The 26,455-nt window shown below is 39.9% G+C and overlaps 1 protein-coding gene and 1 pseudogene across 2 annotated transcripts in view; one reads left to right on the top strand and one right to left on the bottom strand.

Moving 5' to 3' along the window:
- Positions 1 to 26,455, bottom strand: part of Tmprss11a (transmembrane serine protease 11A) — a 58,747-nt gene that overhangs the window by 14,152 nt on the left and 18,140 nt on the right. Inside the window, exons 2-5 of one of the 2 annotated variants that reach the window (XM_063273820.1) lie at positions 26,132 to 26,253; positions 25,267 to 25,385; positions 8,388 to 8,455; positions 5,216 to 5,376 (exon numbers count right to left, since the gene is read on the bottom strand). In XM_063273820.1, coding sequence (XP_063129890.1) covers positions 5,216 to 5,376; positions 8,388 to 8,455; positions 25,267 to 25,385; positions 26,132 to 26,253 — 470 coding nt within the window. The remainder of the gene's footprint in view (positions 1 to 5,215; positions 5,377 to 8,387; positions 8,456 to 25,266; positions 25,386 to 26,131; positions 26,254 to 26,455) is intronic. The other variant, XM_039092583.2, reaches the window with a different exon arrangement.
- LOC120096852 (U2 spliceosomal RNA) lies at positions 13,831 to 13,950 on the top strand (annotated as a pseudogene).

Raw genomic sequence — 26,455 nt, 5'->3', positions numbered from 1 at the left:
ATATAATACGAGCTGAATACTGTGAGAGATCATCTTTAAGGTTAAATTCTGCCAATTTCCAAAAAGTCAGAAATCTGACAAAGGAAACGAACTTTATGTATCAACGAAATAACATGTTGGAAACAATGACTATTTACAATTTGTACTTGTGAGTAACACTTGGGAAATATGATGGGGGGAAGTTGCATAAAAACTGGTGACATTTTGGTTCAAGGGACTCACAGAAGAAGGTTGTGCTAAATGACGGGGTCACGTTTCTCAGAAACAGTCTCTGCAACCTGCTTTTCTCTTTGAGGAAAACTATAATTTGCCATTCTGCTACCTCAAGTCCTATATGAGTTATATGAGCTGCTGGCAACAATGACCTTTATGAAGCAGAAACGTAAAAAATGATGACCCCCATGTCAACCTTGGACATCCACCGGTCACAGTAAAGATGCAATTGCTCAAGTTTTCAGTGCTTAGCCTATGGAAGAAATGCGATTTTCTAACTAAAGTAGTTTGTAAGTTTCTTGAACAAACCACACACACATACAATCACACACACACGGATGCTAATAAAAGACTGATCTCCGCTGAGTGCTTCCTCCCTCGTCCTCTGGAAGAAAGTTGTTTGCCTTTATCCCCCTCAGGTTTCTGAGGAAAAAATGACCAGTTGCTGTCTACCCCTTTTTTTCTGAGAAAAGGTACTCTTTTTGTCTTGATGATAATGGCAGAATTAATGATTCATTGGAAAGGGTACAAAGAAAATGTGAATTCCAAAACTTTCTTATCAATAACTTTTCTTGAGGTTTACAGAGCCCAGACCATGTAGCAATGCAGACCCCAGGCCATGCAGCAATGCAGTATATCAGCATTAGGCTCAAAATAAGGGTGGTGTATCCTGAATTTGTAACTCCCCCGGGTGCCCACCTATCTGTATGCTTCTGTACAGCTCCCTAGAGAAGTTGGGTGCTTGCTTCCACCTAAAGGATGATATTTGTTGGAAAGAGCATGTGGTGGTTTGAATGAGAATGGCGCCTTGTAGTCTTGCGTATTTAAATGACTGGCCTCCATTAGTGGGAATGTTTGGGAAGGGTTAGGAGGCATGGCCTTAGTGGAAGAGGTATATCACTGGGGGCAGGCTTTGAGGGTTCGAAACATGCACCATTCCCAGTTGGCGTTCTCTCCTCACCCCTCTCTGACACACACTTGCCATTTCAGGATGTGAGCTGTCCCCCACTGCTTCAGTATCATGTTTGCCTGCCTGCCATGCTCCCCAGCATGACTGTTATGGACTCACCCTCGGAAACTGTAAGCCCCGATCAACTCTTTTCTTCTGAGAGTTGCCACTCCCATGATGCCTTGTCATGACCATAGACAAATGACGAAGACAGAGGCTCTGTCTTCTTTGCTTTGGTTAAATTTCCAAATGTGTCTTTTTTCCTTACCCCAACAACTTATCATTAAATCACGGGTGCTTTGAGTAGCAAGCAAGGTACAAGGCTCATGGTTACACTTAGAATGTTTTGATTAGACTTTCGTTGATTCAGTATCAGGAAAATACAAAATGTCCATCTCCAGGGATGACTCCAGGGCAAGCACTATAGCAGCATCATTGGAAATAACATTTCTCCCTTCTCTGTTTTTGCTTTTGACAGAGTCTTGCTCCATTGCCCTGGTTGACCTCATTATTTATGCTGGCCTGGCTTTAACTTTAGGGGAACTGCCTCAGCCTCTTGAGTTTTGGAATTAAAGGTATCTACCTCCTTGCCTGGCTCTGGAATTGGATTTCTAAGAATAATTTTTTTAGGGAGAATGTTTAAAAGGTTATCTGTCAGTCCCTAGATGAATACTTCCAATGTTTATAAAATACTTTTTTCTTTCCAAGGCACAAAAAACTTTTTATAGTTTTTGGAGGTTAAGAAAATTTTACCGTATTAGCAGTTTTGCAGACTACAGCTCTTGTGATAAGAAAAGGGGCACAGTGCCTCTGACACAGACAGTGAGCTATTTTGTAACAGTAGTGACTTTAGAGATACAAAGAAGTTGATTGTACCCTTGCTTTCCCAACACTGTACCTAGTGAAGGATCCACACTGCCCAGTTAACTATTCAAATAAAACAGATTCTTGTTAAAGTATGGAAGAACGTTGAGCTGAAAAGTTACATGTAGATTTAACTTAGGTTCTGCCATTTTCTAATAATATTTTCTAATAATATAACTATAACCTCTCCCCCACCTCATTCCCTGATTTACATCCCCTCCTGATCCACCCAACCTAGTATCTTTTTATTTCTTTCCTTTACCTCTGCCTTCATTTTTGTTGCTCACATACTCTTGGACGTGTGGCCTTCTACAGGAACGTGGCCAATGTACTAGGAGCAATACTATGAAAGAAAAGTGACTCTCTTTCCTAGCAGTTACCAGTTTGCTCTTAACTGTGAAAGCTGCCTTAACAGAGAATGGAGAGAGCTCAGTCAGAAAAGTGCTTAGCATCCACACAAGAAAGTTTGGAGCTCTAACTATCATGTAAAAATCTGGATATGGCCATAGTGGGATCCTGTAACCTTAGCACTGGGGAGCTAGAAACAGTAGGAGCCATATAATTAATTCACTGCCCAGCCAGGTTAGGCAAAACCACTGTACTCCAAATTTAGCAGGAAACTCTGCCTCAAACAAAACAAAACAAAAACAAGGTGGAAAGAGATAGAAAGACATCACACACACACACACACACACAGACACACACACACAGAGACACACATACACACACATACACACACACAGACACACACAGACACACACACATACACACACAGACACACACACATACACACAGAGATACACACAGACACACACACAGACACTCATACACAGACAGACACACACACAGACACTCATACACAGACATACACACATACACACATACACACATACACACAGACACACACAGACACACACACAGACACACACACAGACACACACAGACACACACACAGACACACACACAGACACACACAGACACACACACAAACACACAGACACGCACACAAGCACACAGACACACACACAGACACACACAGACACACACAGACACACACACAGACACACACACAGACACACAGACACACACAGACACACACAGACACACACACAGACACACACACACAGACACACAGACACACACAGACACACACACAGACACACACACAGACACACACACACACATACACACACAGACACACACACAGACACACACACAGACACACACACACATACACACACACACACAGACACACAGACACACAGACACACACACACACACACACCTGCTCCCTGTGCATATGAGCTCTGTAGTCTGTGGTTCTTTTCTAGCTCCTCATAAACACTGTGCATTTGGGAATTCTGCAGCCTTTATTTATAGTTTTGCTCTCTCTCCTACTAGTCAATCAGCTTCCAAAGGGCATGTAATTTTCCGTAGTCTGAAGTAATAGTTTTCCAGTGCTGTACTGTTTTCTAATTTCCTATATATTTTCCTCAGACTTTAGTGTTGTCAAAAAGAACAAACATTGCCATTGCACGTTTACAGCTTTTAAGAAAAAAAGACACACACACAGGGGTGAACAATTACTCCTACATAGCAGTAATGAAGGGACTTTAGAACTGGGTAATGCAAATCAGGCTCTCTATAGGAACGTCCTCGTCTTAAATATAGTACAATCATTAAGGTACATGAAACTTACAAGACAAGTTCAAATGGAATAGGAAGGCCTGGTGGTCAGGGACCATGTGAAGCTTCATCTCTGGATAGTGTAGACTTTTGAGTTCCTGAAAATTTAACTCACTATTGAAAATGACAGACAGCCTGTCATGTAGCTCATGACAATGGATATTATTTCACAACTCTAACACTTAAAATGGATCACAATTCTGGCAGGTCCCTTCCTTCCAGTTGGGAGGGGTCCATAGAGGTAGGCTCTTAGCAACTGGTTTATGTCATATGAGCAAGCACCATTCATCCATTACCTTGGTGGCTCATTTCCTAATGAGGTTTCCTCTTCAAAAGTCAGCTTGACCCTTACAAGGGCAGGGCACCCTGCTTTACTTCTCACACAAATCACTTGTTCTTACTGTCACAAATCTGGTGTCTAGTGGAGTTTGTGAGATAATCTGTACCTGTCTGCTAGAAGTAGATGCTGTGGTTGCACACGATCTGCAGGGTAAGTAGATTTCTGGTTACGTGAGCTCCTCAGAGTCTCAAACATGCTGAAAGAGGGATGAGTTCCCAGGAGACAAAGATCATAGGGTTCCAACATTTGTTTAGGCTCAAAGCCCCCTTTTCATTATGCCCATCAAGAAACTAGATGGCTAGATTTGAATCTTGGTGCCTTTTAATTATTATGCTCCTTAAAAATTTCACAGCAATGTAAAAGAATTTCCATCCCTCATTAAGATATTAAATTAAACTCGTTGCTGTATGTAAAGTGTACAGATGGACCTGGATAGAGATGGATTTTGTGCAATTAGAGAGGTGGTATTAGTGTAATGAGTGAAGATAAACAGAGAAGAGAAAAGTGCAGTAATATACAAATATATAAGTTGCAGTCACTTGTTTTTCCCCACTGATACTCAAGGCAGTATTTATCCGATGGTTTCAGTGGCTCTAAATGCAGGTTATCTTTTTTCTAAATACTATAGGAAGAAGAAGAAGAAGAAGAAGAAGAAGAAGAAGAAGAAGAAGAAGAAGGAGGAGGAGGAGGAGGAGGAGGAGGAGGAGAAGAAGAAGAAGAAGAAGAAGAAGAAGAAGAAGAAGAAGAAGAAGAAGAAGAAGAAGAAGAAGAAGAAGAACTTCCTAACACCATCAAATTCAGAAACTACCTATGTTTTTAAAGGCTACAGATGAGTTTGTGTCTTTAGAAGGTCCCACCCAGAAATCAACTATTGCTTAATTTCACGTGATTAATCATGGAGGCAGTGGCTGGGTTGGATTAACCCTGCTTGCCGTAAAGATGATTTTTATTGAGAACTGAGCACCGATCGGTTACTTCCAGGAAAACCACGTCATGACTCATGTTGGACATGCTTTCATCTGGGAATAATCAAAACCTGAATTGTTTCATGTTTAGGTTGAATTATTTTCCATACAATTTCTTACTGTTCTTTGGAATGGTAATGTCACAGTGAGTTTATGAGTGTCTGAAGATTTGTATCATGTGGGAATCAGTCCACTTACCATTAACTTGAACCACAGAGACATCGGCTGGCAAAGCTCTTGCGTTCCTTGTCTTCTGGTTTAAGATGCTATGCGTCTTCTCTTTTCCTATGGTCCTTTGCTCTGTAGAAGGAGGCTGAAACACCATAACAATGTCTGCTTTTGTATCATCCTCTTCTGGTCTGGGAAGCACAAGAGCAGGGTTCACATTCAAAGGGTGCCTGGGTATTGTCTCAAGGTCCTCCCTGTGATTTCCTGATCTCTGCCTCAGGTGCTGAGGCTGTCAAGCGCTAGGTAATCTGCTCCCATCCATGCTCCTCCATATACTACTCTCTGACTTAAATGCATTTCCCATGTTTCTTCCTCTATCTTTAAAAAAAATATTTTGAGTTGCACCCCCTTAACTCGAAGACACGTTACTAATATTTTTATTTCGTAAAAAGGTTTGGTAGTCAAGGGCTTTTGCAAGCAGTGTAGTTCTCATCCCTCAGCGGGTCAAAATGCAGAGAATAAGTAGCCAGCTTCGAGGTGCAGGTTCTAAAATGGGAAACAACCTTATTATGTCCAAACCTCTGGGAATATCATGGAAGCGGGTATGGAAGAGTTTAAGAGCCAGAGAATCAGGAGGTCAGCTGCGAAACGGTCGTGACAGATGTTATACTTAAGAACTCCCAACAGCTATGCAGCTATGTCTGACTGCATAAGATCTGAACAAGACCAGACCAGTCAACAGTACTGGAGGCGAGAGGGTCCATAAGACCTCTGTTGTAATTATTGAGCTTCAGGAAGCCAACAGCTACTGAGGGTTGGAAGAGTCAGTTTTCCTCAGGGATGAGTGTCTTTATAGGTTGCCTACATGCCAGAGGTCAGTCCTACCCCTATGTGTATGTATGTATTTGTATGGGTATTGCTCTGTGTATGGGTGGTGCAAACTGAGCCTAGTAGGGTGTGTGTGTGTGTGTGTATGTGAGTGTGTGTGTGGTATCCATATGTACACATGTAATAATAGAAACAGAGGACACAAATATGAAAGGGAGACGTTGGGGGCACAAGGAGGAATTGTGGGGTATGATAAGATGCACTGTACTCACAACAGACGAGTCTTAAAAACATAAAAACCTCTGAGGGCTGAATGAAGCCTCATGTTCTCGTGAGGAATGAATCGGGTATCTGATATAAGGATCACCTCTACAGCAGGGGTGAGAAGTGGTTCCCTGCCCCCCCCGGGCAGTCATTAAGGTGTGGAAATTTTGCTTTGCTTAAAAGGGAATGTTCCCCCTTGTTCAGCTCTATTTTAAAAGTTATTTATGTAGAACTCCACCCTTTAGTTTTCCGTGACGCAAAGCTTAGAGCAACCAGTTTCAAGCATTTTTGCATCAATCCCTTTTTCCATATTAAATGTTTGAAGGCAGCGGTGTGTGGTCCCTGGCGCCTCCGGATCATCATACCTGCTTCCTCAAATGGCTTCAAGTCCCATCACCTGTGCAAGTGAACTCTCACAGGGACTCACAGTAGGGATACGAAACCATGAAAGGGGTTCCTTTCCAGAGATGAGGAGAGTGAGGTTTTGTTTGCGACTCTCAGCATGTGTATCTTTATGTGCAACTAACCTGACTTAAATGTTCAAACACAAATGCTAAAAATTTCCACTGAGTATTGTCTTGTTTTTATGTTTATATACAGCAAAATATACCTATGTGGTTCATTAAAGATGTTTTTAAAGTTGAAAATGATACCTAATGATCTTTCATTGCCCCTATTTTTATACCACAAAACAACCATTCTAAAAAGTCGAGAGTCTAATCTATTTAATCTATTTGAATCTTTTGGCAAAAAAAAAGAAAAAGGAAGTGATATCAATTCCGACACATGATATGTCTCACATTTCATTTTGGCTCCAGAATAGGGTAATATAACTAACTAAAATTTAATGTTAAATTGGCAAAGGAGAACCCAGATATTCTTTCCAGAGGAGTTAAGGCAGTTTACTGAGTTTAATGTTCACAACAATAACATACTCAAAATGGGTTACAAATTATGAGTTTCTTAGACTATGGTGATGTCACTAAAAGGCTACAAAAATCAGAATTCAAAGTCAGAAATATGGAAAGCTCCAGAATGCACATGCTTTTTACATCCTAAATTACCCAACCATATTGTAATAACTTCATGCAGGGGCCGGAGAGATGGCTCAGTTGTTGAGAGCACTTGCTGCTCTTGCAGAAGACCAGAGTTGGGTTTCCCGCACCCACACGGTGCCTCACAGCCATTTGTTGATCTCTTCTGGCCTCCAACAGCACAGAACAGGAGGGATAAACATATGGTCATGCAGCCAAAACAGTAATTAGTGTAAAATGAAAATTAATTTTTAAAAATTCCTCATGGAAGTCATGAGTTGTCCCGTATACAAACTGTAGCCTTCAATGGTACATTGGTTTACTGGTAAGAAAAATGGTTGGCACCTTTCCCATCCAATAAATCCAGCTGAGTAAATCCAGTTGCTGTCACGAAGCTTTTTTTAGTATATGTTTGTTGTGCAAAGTCGTGGGTTTCATAATTACATCTTTGTTTGAGTATCTTTTTCTCTCTTTGAAATGATTCATACAAACTCTTGGCTCTGTGCCTGTGTGTTCTGCTGTGTAATTTTTTTTTTAAATAACAAAGTTGAGGCCTCTAAGTAATTTCAGCAACTGATATGAGTCGTGCCTCCACACCCAAGCAAAAGGGAGCATCTATTACAACACGGATCATCTTCGGTTCGGGCATGTCGCCTGCCACTAGGGCTTGGTTATGGATAAAACTTATGATCCCATTTTGTAGTAAACTTTGCCTTCTTGGTGTTTTTGAAACGCTGTATCTGTCAGAAGTATAGAACTCGGTGCATGCAGCGACATGGCCTGCATTTACCCGTGGTTGGGGATTAAGGTGGATTCTGGGCTGCACAGCCACTGGGTAGGGCTTGAGTTGTAACCGTCTCTTGGGGTAACATCGGCATATCGCTACTCTCCTCCCCACATCTTAGCTTCTGAATTCTCAGGATGGGTTCAGCCCTGTACTTTGAGACTATAGTAGAGAGAATTTTTCTGAAGAGCTCCGGTAAAAGGTCTAGAGACACAAGTTATGTGAGGGGCCCTGTGTCCTTTCCCTTTGTCCCTGCAGGCTCACAACTACACCCTTGCCCAAATATACATACGTTAGTCCGACTATGTGGTTTTTGACGTAGCGCTTGTTCAGGGCTGAATCTATAAATATTTCATCTACCTGTCATTATAAAAAAAAGAAAAACAATGTGTTAGCAGGATATTTTATAATAAAACTATTAAACGGGAAACAAATAGAATTTTCACAGTAACAATATGATTATTTAAGTTAGTGATTTTTTTTTGCAGAAATTTGATTATTTACTCCTCTAAAAAAGCCTTAAAACGAATATAGCTCTTACCCACGAGGTAATGTGAATGTTACATAAAATGGGCGGCTTTTTATCGAGTCTTTCAGTGTCCTTACCAGAGCTGTACTTTATTTTTAAATGAACATCAAGTAATTTGGTATTATTTCAAACTGTTTGCTCTGTATAAAAGAATCTCATTGCAAAATATCTGAAGGAAAGGGGGAAAAGAAATTGGGAACTTCCCATAAGCTTTTACATTAAAAGCAAAAAGATTCTGAAATATGCATGCAAGCATTCTGTATGATCCCACCCTGACTCCACCCTCTTTCCCCTTTCAATCTGTGAAAAAGAGTTTCGTTGCTTCTGAATTTCCAAATTTAAAAACAAAATATCTTCTCAGTTTGTACTAGGGGTTGTACATTTCAGATCAATTAACACATGAGCAAAATAGTTCATGTTTAAGGGAAATGTTATAAACACTTTTTTCACACAAAAGTATATAATAAAAGTGTAAAACCACATTGCCATTCATTTATAGTATGTTTCGAATGTAATCACTTGCTCTGTAGATCTTTGGTTATAAAGCATACAGGGTATTGGGTATTGGGTATTGGGAAGAAACAGATTTTAAATTCATTGTAGACTCTAAGGCTAACCAGAAAGGTGGTAAGATAATGCTGAAATATCAAGTAAAAGTGATGGACCCCGTTTTATACCACTAAGAAAGAAGAAGAATATAAGTTTTAACAGATAAATATGCAATTTCAAGCTTGCTACTTCAGTACCCTCTAACCAACATTAGGTGACGATAGTGTCATCTGAATGTAGGCTTCTTTCTCTTGTTGAGAAACCAGATGAATTATAAATGTAAAAGGTGAGGGGGAGAGGGAGAGGGAGAGGGAGAGGGAGAGGGAGAGGGAGAGGGAGAGACAGGGAGAGGGAGAGGAGGGAGAGGGAGAGGGAGAGACAGAGACAGGGAGAGGGAGAGGAGGGAGAAGGAGAGGAGGGAGAAGGAGAGAGAGGAGGGAAAGGGAGAGAGATGAGGGAGAGAAGGGAGAGGGAGATGAGGGAGAGGGAGAGAGAGGAGGGAGAGGGAGACAGAAAGACAGAGACAGAGAGACAGAGACAGGGAGACAGAGAGAGGAGAGGAGAGAAGAGGAGAAGAGAGAAATCTGACGTTCTAAATCCTAAAGGCAAGGGCAAGAAATGCAACTTTTAGTTTTAAAAGAGCAAGACATACAAATGGAGGAAAGATGGTTTAGGAAGAGTGGACCAAGTTCTGACCTCTTTACTGCTTTTAACATTTTATAGATGCTTCATTAGGAGCCAGGACTTTTATTACGTTAACCCTTACAATTACCCATGAAATAAGAGTCTTCCGATCCACCGTACAGACTCAGTGCTGTGACATTCCAAGTTCTAGGACACCTTTTTCTCCCAGCGTAGATACGAATGAGCTTGCTAAAATTCATTGTCATACACAATCTAACAGAGTCAATGACTTTAAAATCCTATCTGTTGCTTCAGGGCATTGATGGCTTTGTAATTAGGAGCCGAGTGTCCTGATATTGAACAAAAGACCCCTTTAGGGTAGTACTTAGTTTCTGCTTAGTGACTTTGGAATGCTGCAAATTGCACTGAGATTAAATACTAAGAGGGCAATTGGAGTTTAGTTGGGTGTTTAATGAAAAACTTAGGGAGAGGTTGACAACTCAAACAGATACGCCCAGCCATTCAGCTCATTCCCAATCATTCCTGAAGTTGCTGTTTGCACATGTCAAGCAAGGGCCCTTTCTGTTAGATCCTTCCTAATTGACTTCTTCTTTGACAGTAATCTATGTTTTCACATGAGGGTATTTCTAGGTCGAGATTGCAAAACTCAGGTAGCTGTTCTACTGAATAGTTTACTCAAGCTCCTATTTCCAACGTAACCTTAGTTGACCTCCTGAGAACTAAAGGAACTAAAATCGTGCCATTAAAAAAAAATAGATTCTGTTGTTTTATCCTAAGCGTAAGAATGGTACCATAGAAAGGTTAATGGGATGTACATTCTTAAAAGAAAAATCATTCATTTTAGTTGTAGAAATACGTCCATGTGTTTGTGAGTACATATTGCAGCCCATGTGCGGAGTGCCAAGGCACCAAGTGTCCTGGAGATAGAGTCTCAGACAGTTGGGAGCAATCAGATATGGGTGCTGGGAACTGAACCCATACCGTCTGGAAGAGCAGTTGAATACTCCTAACCTCTCAGCCAGCTCTCCAGCTTGACACAATTTTTAAAAATATCTCTAGCTCTGGTAAAGCTTACTTGACATTACTGTGGCTGCAGGGACGAAGTCAGTGAAACAGGAAATTGGTTGTCATTACATTTGATCTTTGTCAACACAGCAGACATTCAGTGGCTCTCCAGTCTCTTGTTCAGCCTTCCCTATACCAGCACAAGCCCTGGCCTCTATTATCCTGTGTACTTGGTCTTTGACTTACTGGGTTCTCCTACCTTCTGGGATCTCTCTCCTCTGAATCCCAGTTATCCTTGGAGATCTCTCTCAGGGAATCCTCTGGGGTTTAGTTGACCCCTCCTCCTCATGCGAATCTCACTTTCTACTGTCTTGATTTTTCTTATCCAGTTATACTTTCTACATGTTTTTATATTTACTAACATAAGCATATCCTTCCTTTCATCAAACCGTAAAGAATTATGTGCAAACATGGTGATTTTGTTTTCCTCGTCTGTAACATTTGTAATGGCAGTTAAATTGCTTGTTGTAGAGTGAATAAATAAATAAGAGAGAGCTGTATAGCAGAGAGTCTCATGTTTACCAGTTCAATGGTAGGTCTAAATGTGTCTATCCATTACATAGGCTGAGATCAAATACTTCTATACAAACAAGGAAAATACATATGGACTAGTTGAAGGATTCTTCTCATTGACGTTTCCCAGGAGTTTGTCTCCTTGTGGCAAGTTGCTCTATCCTGAATCTCTGTGTGGTCAATGTAGGATTTAGTATCGCTATTGTCTGCTAACTGTGCACTACATTCAAAAATCTTTGGCATGTGAGCACATTTGCTTGTCTCATCAACCATCAGAGGTGAATACAATTGCTGTCCACATTATTAGGACGAGGAAGTCGCTTGCCCTAATTGACACAGCATTGAGCCACAGAATCGGGATTAGGCCTAGGCTGGCAAGCTTCTCAGCTTGAAAATTTCCTCACAGTACTGGCCTAAGGAGGAGCACCCAGAGCTCCTCATCACAATGGCGAGTGGCCTGTGACTACGTGAGCCAGAAACTGCAAAAGTCTGCCCAAAATAAATAGCAGATGCTAGTACCTTTTACTGTGATCCAGTTATAATGTTATTTTATTGACTGACAATTCTAGATACTGCATGTAATGTGCATCTAGAGGCCAGAGGTCAACGGTAGATGTCCTCAATCATCTTTCGCCGTTTTTTGGTCATGGTTCCTCATCGAGCCTGGAGCTCACTGATTGGCTAGATTGCTTTGTCCGTGAGATCCAGGGAATCTCCGGTATCTGCCACCCTTGTGCTGCAGGAATAAAAGCTTTTGTGCCTGGCTCTTTAAGTGGATGTTAGGGATTTAAACACAGATCATCATGTGTATGCAGCAAGCACTTTAGTGACTGGGCTATGTCCCCCACATAGAGGGGAGCTGTTGAAAAAGTGAGCTCTAAATCTTTCCTTCAGCGTTGGGTGGAGCACGGCCAGCCTGAACACCAGGCAGTGTTTCTAGCATTTCCGGTCTCGATGAAGTGAGATAAGGTCTACCTCTCCTGGCATTGAACACTACAGCGTCTACTGGAGAAAGGAGTTAGATTCAGGGTCATCTGAGGTCTGGATGTGTGGGTGAAGTGACAAGCAAGTGTGGCTTTCTGATTACCTTAAATCAAAGGAATGAGATCACTAAATAGGGTGTGATGTTTCATAATGTTGTCAGTTTCTTGCACTATTCTCTTTCAATGTCTCTTTGTAGAATGCCTGAAGGAAACACACATCCATGACTAATCACATATTGCTGGATTTACTGTGCTAGGTAACCGTATCCCAACTTGATTAATATTCCTGCGGTGGGAGAGTCAAAGTACATACGTCTAAATTAAGAGGTTACAGAGAGATACAATAAAAGATAAAAGTGATTACTTTCAGGGTGCCTCAAAAAAAACAGGATCTACAAATTATCTTCGGAACGATATATCAAATATGCATCTATTTAAAACAGTACTAAAGACATTTAAAAGCAGGGACCTTCAAAGCAAGGGAGAGAACGTCACCATGTAGAAAGCTCATGTCCTCTCCACACTTATCTTTTACATCTCTAATTTGGTGAGAGACAGGCAGACAGGCAGACAGGCAGACACACACAGAAATTTTATTTTGTCTCTTTTTCATGTCTAATGTGTTACTGTATTTCCCGTAGTGGATTAATAATCCGCATATATTACAGGTTATCCAGGGGAATGTGGACTTGCAATAGAACTATATTTATCATGATCAGAGATGTCTTATGTCACGGCCGTTCTCAGAAATCTTCCCTTAAACAGCACACTTGGAAACACACAGCGTTTGTGCAACTGTAGATCATTTACACTAAACCTGCACACAAAGTCATGACTACCAACATTCTCTTCATTATCCTCGGTTCTATTACTGTTTCCCTCACCAAACACTGATGCCAGGAAATGATGAGAACACCTTTATACAATAAGTGATTCTGGTGTATCGATTAAGGAAATATATATTTGTATAAAAAACTAAATGAAAGAATTGGTAGGTTTTAATCATTTTATCTTGGATTTTGGCTGAGCCTCCTCTTTGGCATGGGAGTACGTTTTAAGTACTTGGGGAAAGTGAAGAAAACCCCAACTGTTGCCATGGTTTTCAATCTCATGGCAACAAGAAAACTGACAGAGAATAGTGTGCCAGAAACAAAGAGGTTCTGGGAATTGGAGTAGCAGTACACGGGAAATACACTCACATAGATAATTCTTCCAGAGGACATCTGTCCTGGGGACAGATGTTCACTAAGGATGTGAATCTCAAGTCATAGTGCCTGCTCTCACAGTCCCATGATATATTTACCCTGATCATCAGAATGTGTGTTCTGGAGCAAATCGGGCGTTCTGTCCCTTCATGTTCCCACCTGCAAAACTTAGATTGTAATTTATCTCCCTCAAAAGGGTTGTCATTGAGGATTAAGTAGAATAAATGTACAAGATGATCAAGATGTATCGCTTCTCGGCCTTTTGGCTAAGATCAAGTGTAAGATGATCAAGATGTTATTTCATTCTATATATATACATATATGGGCGTATATATTATTACTGTCATTATGGTATGACAAGTTTATAACTTATGCATGTATAAGGATCCTAATGGTTTCAAATGTTTTAGATATCTCTGAAAATAGTCTCAAAGTAAAACGTCCTCTCGGGGATTATCCTTACCCTCATAAAATCTGGATAGAAATTAAATATCCTGTCATTTTATTTAGCTTTACAGTGGTGTGAAAACTGGAGGGTCAGTAGAAACCGTACTTTGAACGTTGAATTTCAGTCTTTCCTTGGATTAGCAATATGGGTGTGATGTGTTCCGCGATGCTGGGCAATGATTCTCAGCAAAACGATGTGTTTTAGAAACTTTTTGCATGGGAATATCTAGGAGATAACTCGAGCCACCTGTCAGTTTATTATAAAACAGGCTTTGTGTGAGATTATTTTGTCCAACTCTAGGCTAATGTATATGTCCTGCGTGTCTTTAGGATAGCCCAGGCTAAGCTACGACATTTGGTAAGGTAAATGTATCACATGCCTTTTTGCCGTACACTGTTTCCAGCTTATCTTGGGCTCATTGTGGTAATGTTACAATGACTTAGAGCGTATCTTTCCTGGTGCCAGGAAACCAGTCTTCTTGAAAGGCTATGAGGGGATATCAACATCCCTCACAATATCTCGTGGAACTGGGAGTTTTAGCAATACCGGGGCATGAACTCAAATTTACGTTTACATCTCCATTCAAATGCGTAAAGCCAAAACTATGAGGCAGAACAGGATCTGCAGCCGTCTTTCTCGGCAATCCAATTAGTATCCACATAGGAAAGAGACGAATCTGGTTTTACCCATTAGGATTTAGCAACTATTAAGAGGAGTGGCTCAGGATGAGACTTGGACCCTTCCAGGAAGTCCTCTAAAGCTAACTCTGTAGCGGAAGGGGGAGAGAGTGCCTGCTTGATTTAAGCTCGTGAGATAATACAAAACAAAGCTTTTCCTGGCCACTGGGATCCTCCTTGACCTGTTCTACCTTCAACATTCTCCTACACTCACTGTCCTCTACACACAGTTTAATCCTTAAGTATATCCTGCCCTGCTTTCCCACTCCGTGTGTGTTACTCACATCTCCCCCACGGGATTGCAACAACTTGAAAAGACAGATCGTATTTCCTTTTCTCAAAGACCCATGCGCCAAGAAAAACAATAAGCTTAATACTCATATTAAGAAAAGCTTAGTCTGTTGCTAGTACATGGGATATGTTCTTCTAGCTGGGGGGCCTGTCTGGCCTCATTGGGAGAGGTAGTGCCTAGTGGTCCGCACCCACTCAGAGGATTGTGGGAGGGTTGACTAGGAGGGGGCCAGTGAGCTCGATGTAAAGCGAATAAATAAAAAAAGCAAAATTAAGTTTAAAAAATTTAAGAGAAAAGAAACAAGAAAAGCTTAGATTGCTTAGCTAGCTGTCTTTTGAAAACTAGTTCATTAGACGGTGACTAAAAACTGATTCATGTCACAAATAAGGTGAAAGTATTCACTAGATGAATTCAAGAGCTAATATAAAACATAAAATTCTAAGATTAGTAGAAGAAAGTACAATAAAATGTCTTTGATTGACGAGGAGGAAAGGACTGTCAAAGAACTTTCAAAAACAGTTACGAGGCTCAGAGAGTTGGTATGATGGCATAGATTCCCATCTCATAATCAATACAAACAGAAGAAACGGGTTACATATGGCGTCTACAACAAAGGCAAGCTAGAAATTTCGGTGTCTAGAAATTACACATAACACCTAAAAAAATGTAAGTAAAAGGAATGAAAACATAGGCAAAGAATATACACAAAGAATTTGTAGAAAGAAATGCCTTTGAAGGAATGAGGTACTCAGGAGTAATTTGAAAAGTGCAAATTAGAATAATGTAATTAGGTAACACTGCCACTTTATGCCTACTAGGTTAGCAAATAGTACCAAGAAAAGAAAAATAATCCCAAATTAGCTAGATATTTGTGTATTCCTCTTATAGGTGGAATATCAAATATCTTCAACAGGCTCTCTAGTTGGATTTTAGCAAACTTAATCAAAGCACTCAATATTATCAAAATGTAAAGGTATCATTATTTTTTACTTTTCCACAGATGAGACCAAATACCTGACAGACACAACTTGAGGGACGAAATATTATTTTATCTCGGTCCATAGTTTAATAAAGTTCTTTGATAGTGGTAGGATTTGGCTGCTTTAGCAAGAGAGGCCCAGCTAGCCTAAGTAGACAGCTAGTGACAGGCAGCTGGGGCTATACAGGACCCCTGGTTTCTAGGGAACCCTTTTCTTTTCCTTTCTGATTGGCTGTGTCACAACAGCTACATGCTCACTGCTTTCTCCAGCTGTGGTACTGCTTGAGGAGGCTGTAGACCCTTAAAGAAATAAGGCCTGTTTAAGGGAAGCAGGCAACCTCAAGCGTGTTCCCTGGCCTTGGTTATATTGCTATCTGTTTTCTTGCTTACCATGATGTGAATGTGATCTGGGCCACACATCGCCCTAGCATGGTGTTCTGCCAAGTACATGGGACCAACCAACTATGGATTGAGATAAAGTAAATACCTCTTCGTTCAAGCCATGTCTGTCAGGTGTTTGGTCTCATTTATGGAAAACTTACAAATAATTTTGAAGATATTACATTTTGAAGATAGCTTTCTATGACCAAGAAGAAGGTCTTCCATGGTTTCAGATGCATATGTAGCAGAGGATGGCCTTGTTGGGCACCAATGGGAGTAGAGGCCCTTGGTCCTGCCAAGGATGGATCCCCCAGTATAGGGGAATGTCAAGGCAGGAAGGCGGAAGAGGTGGGTGGATGCATGTGGGAACACCCTCATAGAAGAAGAGGGAGGGGGGATGGGATAGGGAACCTGGGAAAGGAGATAACATTTGAAATGTAAATTTTAAAATATTCAATTAAAAAAAAAAGAGAATGTCTTCACCAGATACCAAGTCCACTAAGAACTTGATATTAAACTTCTGAACTTCCAGAGCTAGTTGAAATAAAAGTATGCTGTTTAAGTTACCCTGTCTATGGTATTTTTCTTTTTGTTATAAAAACAAGGATAGAGTAAGACACCCCATTGTGGGAAAGATGTGCAAGCACACAAATCAAAGCACACTGCATGCAGATAGGAGAACTCACGGATTCAGCCACTCTCAAGAACGGTCGTTAACCAGTGAGTGAAATTATGCCCAGTGAACCAGGAGTTCTTCTTCCATAAATGGATGCATCAGTAACAGGAAAAGGAGGAGTGTGATTAGGAAATTTCTTACAGTGACTGGCAGAAACAAAGGTAAGAAATGGCAGGTCCAAACTATTTTGGGGAAGTTACAATGAGATTGACACACAATCAGTAGCATGGACAGTTCTTCCAAAAGAATTTGCATAAAACCAGGATGGAACAAACATGGTCTGTAACACAAGAGGTAAGTTTAAGGAATGCTCACAGAAAACAAAACTGCAAGAATGATTTCAAACAAACAAAATTTCTCATAAAACAGAATGGTGACTTGAAGGGGAAGGGATATGTGTGCGTTTTTATGAAGATAAAAGACATTAAATATTTAGCAGGCCATGTGGTTCCACAGCTTATTTAGTTAAGGTGTCTGACCCATAAATATGTAGTGACAATCTGTAGGTTGATGTCATTATGCACGTACAGGATAGAATGAGGCCTGTGATTGGACGAGAAGGAAGGATGGGCAGGAGAAAAATTTAAGAGAGGCAGAGGAGACTGGAACCAGAAGGAAGCAGCTGAGAGAATATGGTGACAGATGTTAAGATTCCTCTTTGCACAGATTACAGGTTATTATGACTATTCTTAAGGGATGGGTTTGTACAGGCAAATTATATCTTATCAATCTTCTTATCAGAAGATATTGTGTGGTGTGTTCATGTGGCGACTTAATTGAGTTCAAGAGAGTGTATGGTGGCCAGACGCACTGGGCCCACCACAGAATTGGGACGTGTATGCCTGGCATGGTGGAAACCCGTCAAGAAAGCTGTGAGTGAGGGCGGGGTGGCCTGACAGGGTGTGTGTTGGAATCGCTCATGAACAGCGGGTCAGAGAGTACTTGCGGGCAGTGTGGAGCTGTTGAGATAAATTAGTAAATTAGTGCTAGTTCCAATGGTCTGTAGGAGCCAGAACTAGAGAAAGAGCTCAACTACCAGGGAACACTCAGGAAACCACCAGGGTACACCCAGGAACCGGTTCCACTACATTTTTATTTTTACCACCACAACAATCATTAAATACCTTGAATATACACATGAGAATAATATCTATTATCTAAGTTAATATCTGTGCCTGCAGCACTTACATTCCTAGAAACTCACGTAACTGACCCTTAAGCTCAGATTATCCAAGATACAGTCCACAGACCACAAGAAGCTCAAGAAGAAGGACGACCAAAGTGCAGATGCCTTAGTCTTTCTTAGAAGGGGGGAGGAGACAAAAATATCATAGGAGGAGATATGGAGACAAAGTTTGGAGCAGAGACTGAAGGAATGGCCATTCAGAGCCTGTCCCACCTGGGGATCCATCCCATATACATACAGACAACCAAACCCAGACAATATTGCTGATGCCAAAAAGTACATGCTGATAGGAACCTGATATAGCTGTCACCTGAGAGGCTATGCCAGAGCATGACAAATACAGAGGCGAATGCTCCCAGCCAACCATTGAACTGAGAAGTAGTTCGAGAAAAATTTGAAAGAGCTAAAGGGGCTTGCAACTCCATAAGAACAATACCAACCAACCAGAGCTTCCAGGGACTAAACCACTACCCAAAGAGTATACATGGACAGACCCATGGCTCCAGCTGCATATGTAGCAGAGGATGCCCTTGTTGGGCACCAATGGAAGGAGAAGCTCTTGGTCCTACCAAGGCTGAACACCCCAGTGCAGGGGAATGTCAAGGTGGGAAGGCAGGGAGGCGGGAAGGGGTGGTTGTTTAGGTGGAGGAACACCCTCTTAAAAGAAGGGGGAGGAGGGATGGGATGGGGATTTATGGGCGGGAAACTGGGAAAGGAGATAACATTTGAAATGTAAATAAAAAATATCCAGTAAAAAAAAAAGAAAAGAAAAGAAAAGAAAATCTACTTCAAACTCAGTTTCTGTTACTCATATATTTTCAAGTATTGTTAATTTCTTTTATATTCTAAATAATAAAAGATAATGAAATGAGATACAGCAAAAAGCATCAGCATTGGAGAAAACAACCAAACAGAAGAAGAAAAAGAACCCAAGAGAAGGCATAAGAATCAGAGACCCACTCATTTGCATGCTGAGAAATCCCATAAAAAGTACTAAGCTGGAAGTCCTAATATAGAGACAGAAGACCTGGTGCAGACTCATGCAGGCCCTGGGTATGATATGATGCACATCCTCTGTAAGTTCATATGTTGCCTATTTATTTTCAGACCTATTACAATCATAGCTATTTAGTTCAATGAAGGTATGGTTTATTATATATTTAAAAATATAACAATGTTGAATGCAGACTAAAAGAAGTTCAAGATTCTCAATAGGTGATAATATTTTATCTCTGAACGAATTTAATTTTTCAAGTAAAGGTGTGTGTGTGTGTGTATGTGAAACCTTTTTTTCCTTCTGTGTAGCCTTGGCTCTGTAGACCAGGTTGAGCTCAAACTCACAGAGATCTACCTCCCCTTGCCTCCAGAGTGATGAGATTAAAGTTATGTACCACAATCACCACCACCCAGTTATGTATCGGAAAATCGCTTGAGCTAAAACTAATTGGGTGACACACACACACACACACACACACACACACACACACACCCCTCATTCTGAGATTTCTCAAGAATATACTGCAAATGCCATTGCCCAATATACTCTGGATGCAAAAGCATAGGGGAACATCCTTCGATCTGTAAACATAAACGATACACTGGGACATGAAAATGCAAGATAGAAAAACTGTAAAACTTAATGATAATTGAGAAGATGCATTAGAAACATGATCTATACCATTACTGCAAGCATGTTGTGGTTGTGCATATTGCATGTAGGAATATGATCACATGGAAAAGATGACAATGGATTTGAGAACAGAAATACTTAAGGAAAAAAGTCTTGGTTAAAATATGTAGTTCTCTCACTACAGCAAGTAATGGATATCTCGACACTCCATAAAAGCAAAATTTGGATTTAAAATCATATCTCATGATAAGGATAGAGGACTGTAAGAAGGATATAAATAACTCCCTTAAAAAAAATACAGAATAACACAGGTAAACAAGGAGAAGCCCTTAAAGAAGAAACATAAAAATCCCTTAAAGAATACAGGAAAACACAAACAGGTGAAGGAATTGAACAAAATCATCCAGAATCCAAAAATAGAAATAGAAAAAAATAAAGAAATCACAACCTTGGAGATAGAAAACCTAGGAAAGAAGTCAGGAGTCATAGACACAAGCATCAGAATACAAGAGAATACAACAGAATTCAAGAGATTGAAGAATCTTGGGGGCAGAAGATACAGTAGAAAACATTGAAAAAACCATCAAAATTGCAAAATGCGAAAAGGTCCTAACCCAAAACATCCAGGAACTCCAGGACACAAAGAGAAGACCAATCCTGTGGATAATAGGTATAGGCGAGAGCAAAGATTCCCAAATTAAAAGGCCTGTAAGTATCTTCAGCAAGATTATAAAAGAAAACTTCCCTAACCTAAGGAAAGAGATGGCCATGAACATACAAGAAGCCTGCAGAACTCCAAATAGATAGGACCAGAAAAGAAACTCATCCTATCACATAATAGTCAAAACACCAAATGCACAAAACGAAGAAAGAATATTAAAAGCAGTAAGGGAAAAGGTCAAATAACATATAAATGTGGTCCTATCAGAATTACACCAGACTTCTCAACAAAGACTAAGAAAGCTGGAAGATCCTGGACAGATGTCATACAAACTCTAAGAGAACACAAATGCCAGCCCAGGCTACTATATCCAGCAAAAAACTCTCAATTAATGTAGATGGAGAAACCAAGATATTCCATGACAAAACCAAATTTACACAATATCTCTCCACAAATCCAGCCCTACAAAGGATAATAGATGGAAAACTCTAACACAAGGAGGGAAACTACACCCTAGAAAAAGCAAGAAAGTAATATTCTTTCAACAAACCCCAAAAAAGATAGCCACACAAACATAATTCCACCTCTAACAACAAAAATAACAGAAAACAACAATCACTATTCCTCAATATCTCTTGACATCAATGGACTCAATTCTTCAATAAAAAGACTTAGACTAGCTGATGGGATATATAAATAGGACCCAGCATTTTCCTGCACACAGAAAACACAGTTCAGTGAAAACGACAAAGACTACCTCAGAATAAAAGGCCAGAAAACAAATTTCCAAGCAAATGGTCCCAAGAAACAAGCTGGAGTAGCTATTCTAATATTGAATAAAATAGACTTTGAACCAAAAGTTATCATAAAAAGATAAGGAAGGACTCTTCATACTCATCAAAGGAAAAATCTAGCAAGATGAACTCTCAATTCTGAACAGCTATGCTCCAAATGCAAGGGCACCCACATTTATAAAAGAAACTTTACTAAAGCTCAAAGCATATATTACACCACATACAATAATAGTGGGAGACTTCAACACCCCAAACTCATCATTGGCCACATCATGGAAACAGAAACTAAACAGGGACACAGTGAAACTAACAGAAACTTACAGAGGTTATGAACCAAATGGATTTAACAGATATCTACAGAACATTTCATCCTAAAACAAAAGAATATACCTTCTTCTCAGCACCTCATGGTACCTTCTCCAAAATGGACCATATAATGAGTCACAGAACAGACCTCAACTGATACAAGAGGATTGAAATAATCCCATGCATCCTATCAGACCACCATGGACTAAGGCTGATCTTCAATAGTAACAAAAACAACAGAAAACCCACATATACATGGAAGCTGAACCGTGCTCTAGTCAATGATAACTTGGTCAAGAAAGAAATAAAGAAATTAAAGAATTTTTAGAATATAATGATAATGAAGGCACAACATACCAAGATTTATGGGATACAGTGAAAGCAGTGCTATGAGACAAACTCATAGCTCTGAGTGCTTCCAAAAAGAAACTGGACAGAGCATACACTAACAGCTTGACAGCACACCTGAAACCTCTAGAACAAAAAGAGGCAAATACCCCCAAGAGGAGTAGACAGCAGGAAACAATCAAACTCACCTGGAATCAACCAAGTAGAAACAAAAAGAATTATACAAAGCATCAACAAAACCAGGAGCTTGTTCTTTGTGAAAATCGACAAGATAGTAAACCCTTAGCCTGACTAACCAGGGGGCATAGAGTGTGTATCTAAGTTAACAAAATCAGAAACAAAAATGGAGACATAACAACAGAATCTGAGGAAATTAAAAAAATCTCCAGATCCTACTACAAAAGCCTATATTCAACAAAACTGGAAAATCTGATGAAATGGACAATTTTCTAGACATATATCAGGTGCCAAAGTTATATCAGGATCAGCTAAACCATCTAATCATCTATAACCTCCAAGAAATAGAATCAGTCATTAAAAGTCACCAACCGAAAAAGTCCCAGGGCCACATGGGTTTAGTGCAAATTCTATCAGACCTTTAAAGAAGACCTAATACCAATATTCTTCAAATTATTCCACAAAATAGAAATACTATTCAATTTGTTCTTTGAAGCCACAATTACACTTATTCCTAAAGCACACAAAGACACTACAAAGAAAGAGATCTTCAGACCAATTTCTCTCATGAATATTGATGTAAAAATACTCAGTAAAATTCTCAAAAACTGAATCCAAGAATACATCAAAATGATCATTCATAGTGATCAAGTAGGCTTCATTCCAGGGATGAAAGGATAAACAGGCTGAGGAAGAAATTAGGGAAACGACACCCTTCACAATAGTCACAAATAATATAAAATACCTTGGTGTAACTCTAACCAAGCAAGTGAAGGATCTGTATGACAAAAACTTCAGTCACTGAAGAAAGAAATCCCAGATCTCTGAAGATGGAAAGCTCTCCCATGCTCATGGATTGGCAGGATTCATATAGTGAAAATGGCCATCTTGCCAAAAGGAATCTACAGATTCAATGAAATCTCAATCAAAATTCCAACTCAATTCTTCATAGAATTAGAAAGAGAAATTTGCAAATTCATTTGGAATAACAAAAGAACCCAGGAATCTAAAACTATTTTCAACAAACAACTTCTGGAGGATTCATCATCCCTTACCTCAAGCTGTATTAAAGAGAAATTGTGGTTAAAAACTGCATGGTATTGGTACAGAGACAGGCAGGTAGATCTTTGGAATGGAATTGAAGACCCAGAAATGAACCCACACATCTATGGTCACTTGATCTTTGACAAAGGAACTAAAACTATCCAGTGGAAAAATACAACATTTTCAGCAATTGGTACTGGTTTAACTGGAGGTCAGCTTGTAGAAGAATGGAAGTCAACTGATTCTTATCTCCTTGTACAAAGCTCAAATCCACTTGGATCAAAGACCTCCACATAAAACCAGATACAGTGAAACGAATAGAAGAAAGAGTAGGGAAGATCCTCAAACATGTAGGCACAGGGGAAAATGTTCCTGAACAGAACACCAAGGGCTTATGCTATAAGATCAAGAATCAACAAACAGGACTTCAAAGAATTGCAAAGTTTCTGTAAGGCAAAAGACACTGTCAACAGGACAAAATGGCAACGAACAAATTGGGAAACAATCTTTACCAATCCCACATCCAAGAGAGGGTTAATGTCTAATATATACAAAGAACTTAAGAAGTTAGAGTCCAGAGAACCAAATAATCTTATTAAAAACTGGGGTACAGAGTTAAACAAAGACATTTCAACTAAGTAATATTGAATGGCCAAGAAGCACCTAAGGAAATGTTCAACTTTCTTAATCGTCAGAGAAATGCAAATCAAAAGAATCCTGAGAATCCACCTCACACCAGTCAGAATGACTAAGATCAAAAACTCAGGTGACAGCAGATGCTGGGGAGGATGTGGAGAAATTGGAACACTCCTCCATTGCTGGTAGGATTGCAAGCTGGTACAACCATTCTGGAAATCAGCCTGGAGGTTCCTCAGAAAATTGGACATAGAACTCCCTGAGGACCTAGCTATATCACTCCTGCACAAACACTCAAAAGCTACTCCAATATATAACAAGGACACGTGCTCCACTATGTTCATAGCAGCCTTATTTATAATAGCCAGAAGCTGGAAAGAACCCAGATGTCCTTCAACAGAGGAATGGATACTGAAAATGTTGTACATTTACAATGAAGAACTGCTTAGCTATTAAAAACATAACTATATGATATTCTTAGGCAAATAGGTGGAACCAGAAAATATCATCCTGAGTGACATAACCCAGTCACAAAAGAACACACATGGCCTGTATTCACTCATAAGTGTATATTTTCCGAAAAGCTTCCAATACCCAAGATATAATTCACAGACCACATGAAGCTCAAGAAGAAGGAAGACCAAAATGTGGATGCATCAGTCCTTCTTAGAAGGGGGAAAAATACTCATGGGAGGAAATTCAGGAATAATCTCTAGCAACCATCTGGAGCCCCCTTCTGGCATGTACGTGTACATGCAGATAGAACACTCATTCATAGAATAAATAAATCTTTAAAACATGAAGAAAAAACCCTTATGTATTCCCTTTTAAGTGACTCAAGCTTCTGTGTTTCCTTTAGACAAATTAAGCTGAGCAGTTCCTGAGTGGGAATTCATGGACATTTAGAACATAACTTTATAAAACCAAGAAGACATTTCCTTTTTGGAAGATGTCCTAGACTTTTTAGCTTTAATAAATTTGTTAACACAGACTATAAATATCATGAAGTACTTCTGTGCTTGCTAATACATTACAAAGTAAAATTGATATCTTTGTTGTCTTTTTATAGCTATTTTTAAAACTATGAAGGATAGTTTTATAAGAAACTTGTGACCAACAGTGAGTTCTAATGCAGCTAGATTTCTCTATTAGAAAAAACCTCTTAGAGAAATTAGAGAAACAGTAGGATAGATCCCATAGCATACACCCTTTCATTGTTTAATGAGAGATTCAAGTTAGAGCCCCAATTTTTTAGACAGGCACATTCCCTCACCCCAACTCTACCTATACATTCCATGCAATAGAGGATAAACTGGTCTGGGAGGGGGGCTAGAAAGCTACAAGTGGATGTTGATGTGGGTGTTATAAAAACTATGCTTTTGGAAATAAAATAAATGAGCCACAAAATTCTAGCAGTATTCTATAAGATAAATTTTATCTGACTTACCAAATTTTCATTCATGTCCTGTAAGTTGTTCAGTTGATTTGAGCTCCTTCGTCCTGAGTTGCTATTGACTTGAATATCTGAAATGGTAAAGGTCCCTTGACAACATTGCATTTTCTGGCCTGGGATGACAACAAAAAGTAGGAAGTGCATGAGCTATGCCAAGACTTCTGGATCCAAGGCCTAAGTATAACAGGCCAGAAATGAATCTGTAAATTTATCACCAAACCCCTTTCTAGTTGAACTTAATAAAAGTATAGTAGCATATTAGCATAGTTTTACATTAATAATAGTAGTTGATATTTGTTGAGACTTTACTATGTGCAGAACCTCACACATATCATTTCATCATAATTCCAGGTTCTTGGGGTTGGCAAGACCTCCATCTGATAAAGGAGAGAAGTAAGACACAATAACATCAACTACCTTGGTGCTTGTTATACAATGGACAGATGGTCTTTTCGGATGTTTCAATTGCACAGTGAGGCTCCAGAGTTTAGGTGTTCATTGCTATGTGGGTATTCATGGTGTGTGTTGAGGTGTAAAGCATCCAGGAGTAGAGGTGAGTATTGCATACTTTTCTTGTGGAGACAGACCCATGTACAATGAAGGAATCAAGAAAAAGGCTGTCAGAGATTGCAAGTGAAAACGGTTTGTAACAGTGGAGTCAATCAGCTGACTGGCCATCAGAGGTGAAAAGGAAAGAGATCAGAGGACCAACACTTAAAGATGCTTTTGTATAGTTAATGTGGATCTTTTGTCATTGGTATGAACTGCAATTGGAGTTTAAGTATGACTGTCAGAGTGTGGTAGAAAGTCATTTCACACTGTTCTATGTGCCAAAGTGAGAGTCCCAACTGTACCTTACCAAAGACAAGGAAGTGAGCCAGAAGTCCAATGGTTACTACCGCCATCATCAGGGACAGGGCGGTGAGAAGGGCGATTATCCACGACTTCACATCTCTGTGGTGGGTGCCATAGCCTGCCATTCTGCATGAAGGAACACCATGGTTACTCTCACACTGGAGTAGGTACAGGTCTTCTAGTTGTGCTTGGATAAATCTGCATTGCTTTAATGCTTCCTTCAACACCAAGAGGACATTATTTTGATTTTGGTTAAAGTCATTTTAGTCCTGTGAGAAGATATGGAAAAGACCAGATCTGGGAATTATGTTCTTGCCCCTAGTTTCTG

This window comes from Rattus norvegicus, chromosome 14 (genome assembly GCF_036323735.1).
Source record: "Rattus norvegicus strain BN/NHsdMcwi chromosome 14, GRCr8, whole genome shotgun sequence".
Taxonomy (NCBI): Eukaryota; Metazoa; Chordata; class Mammalia; order Rodentia; family Muridae; genus Rattus; species Rattus norvegicus.
This window is presented reverse-complemented; position numbering and strand designations above follow the sequence as displayed.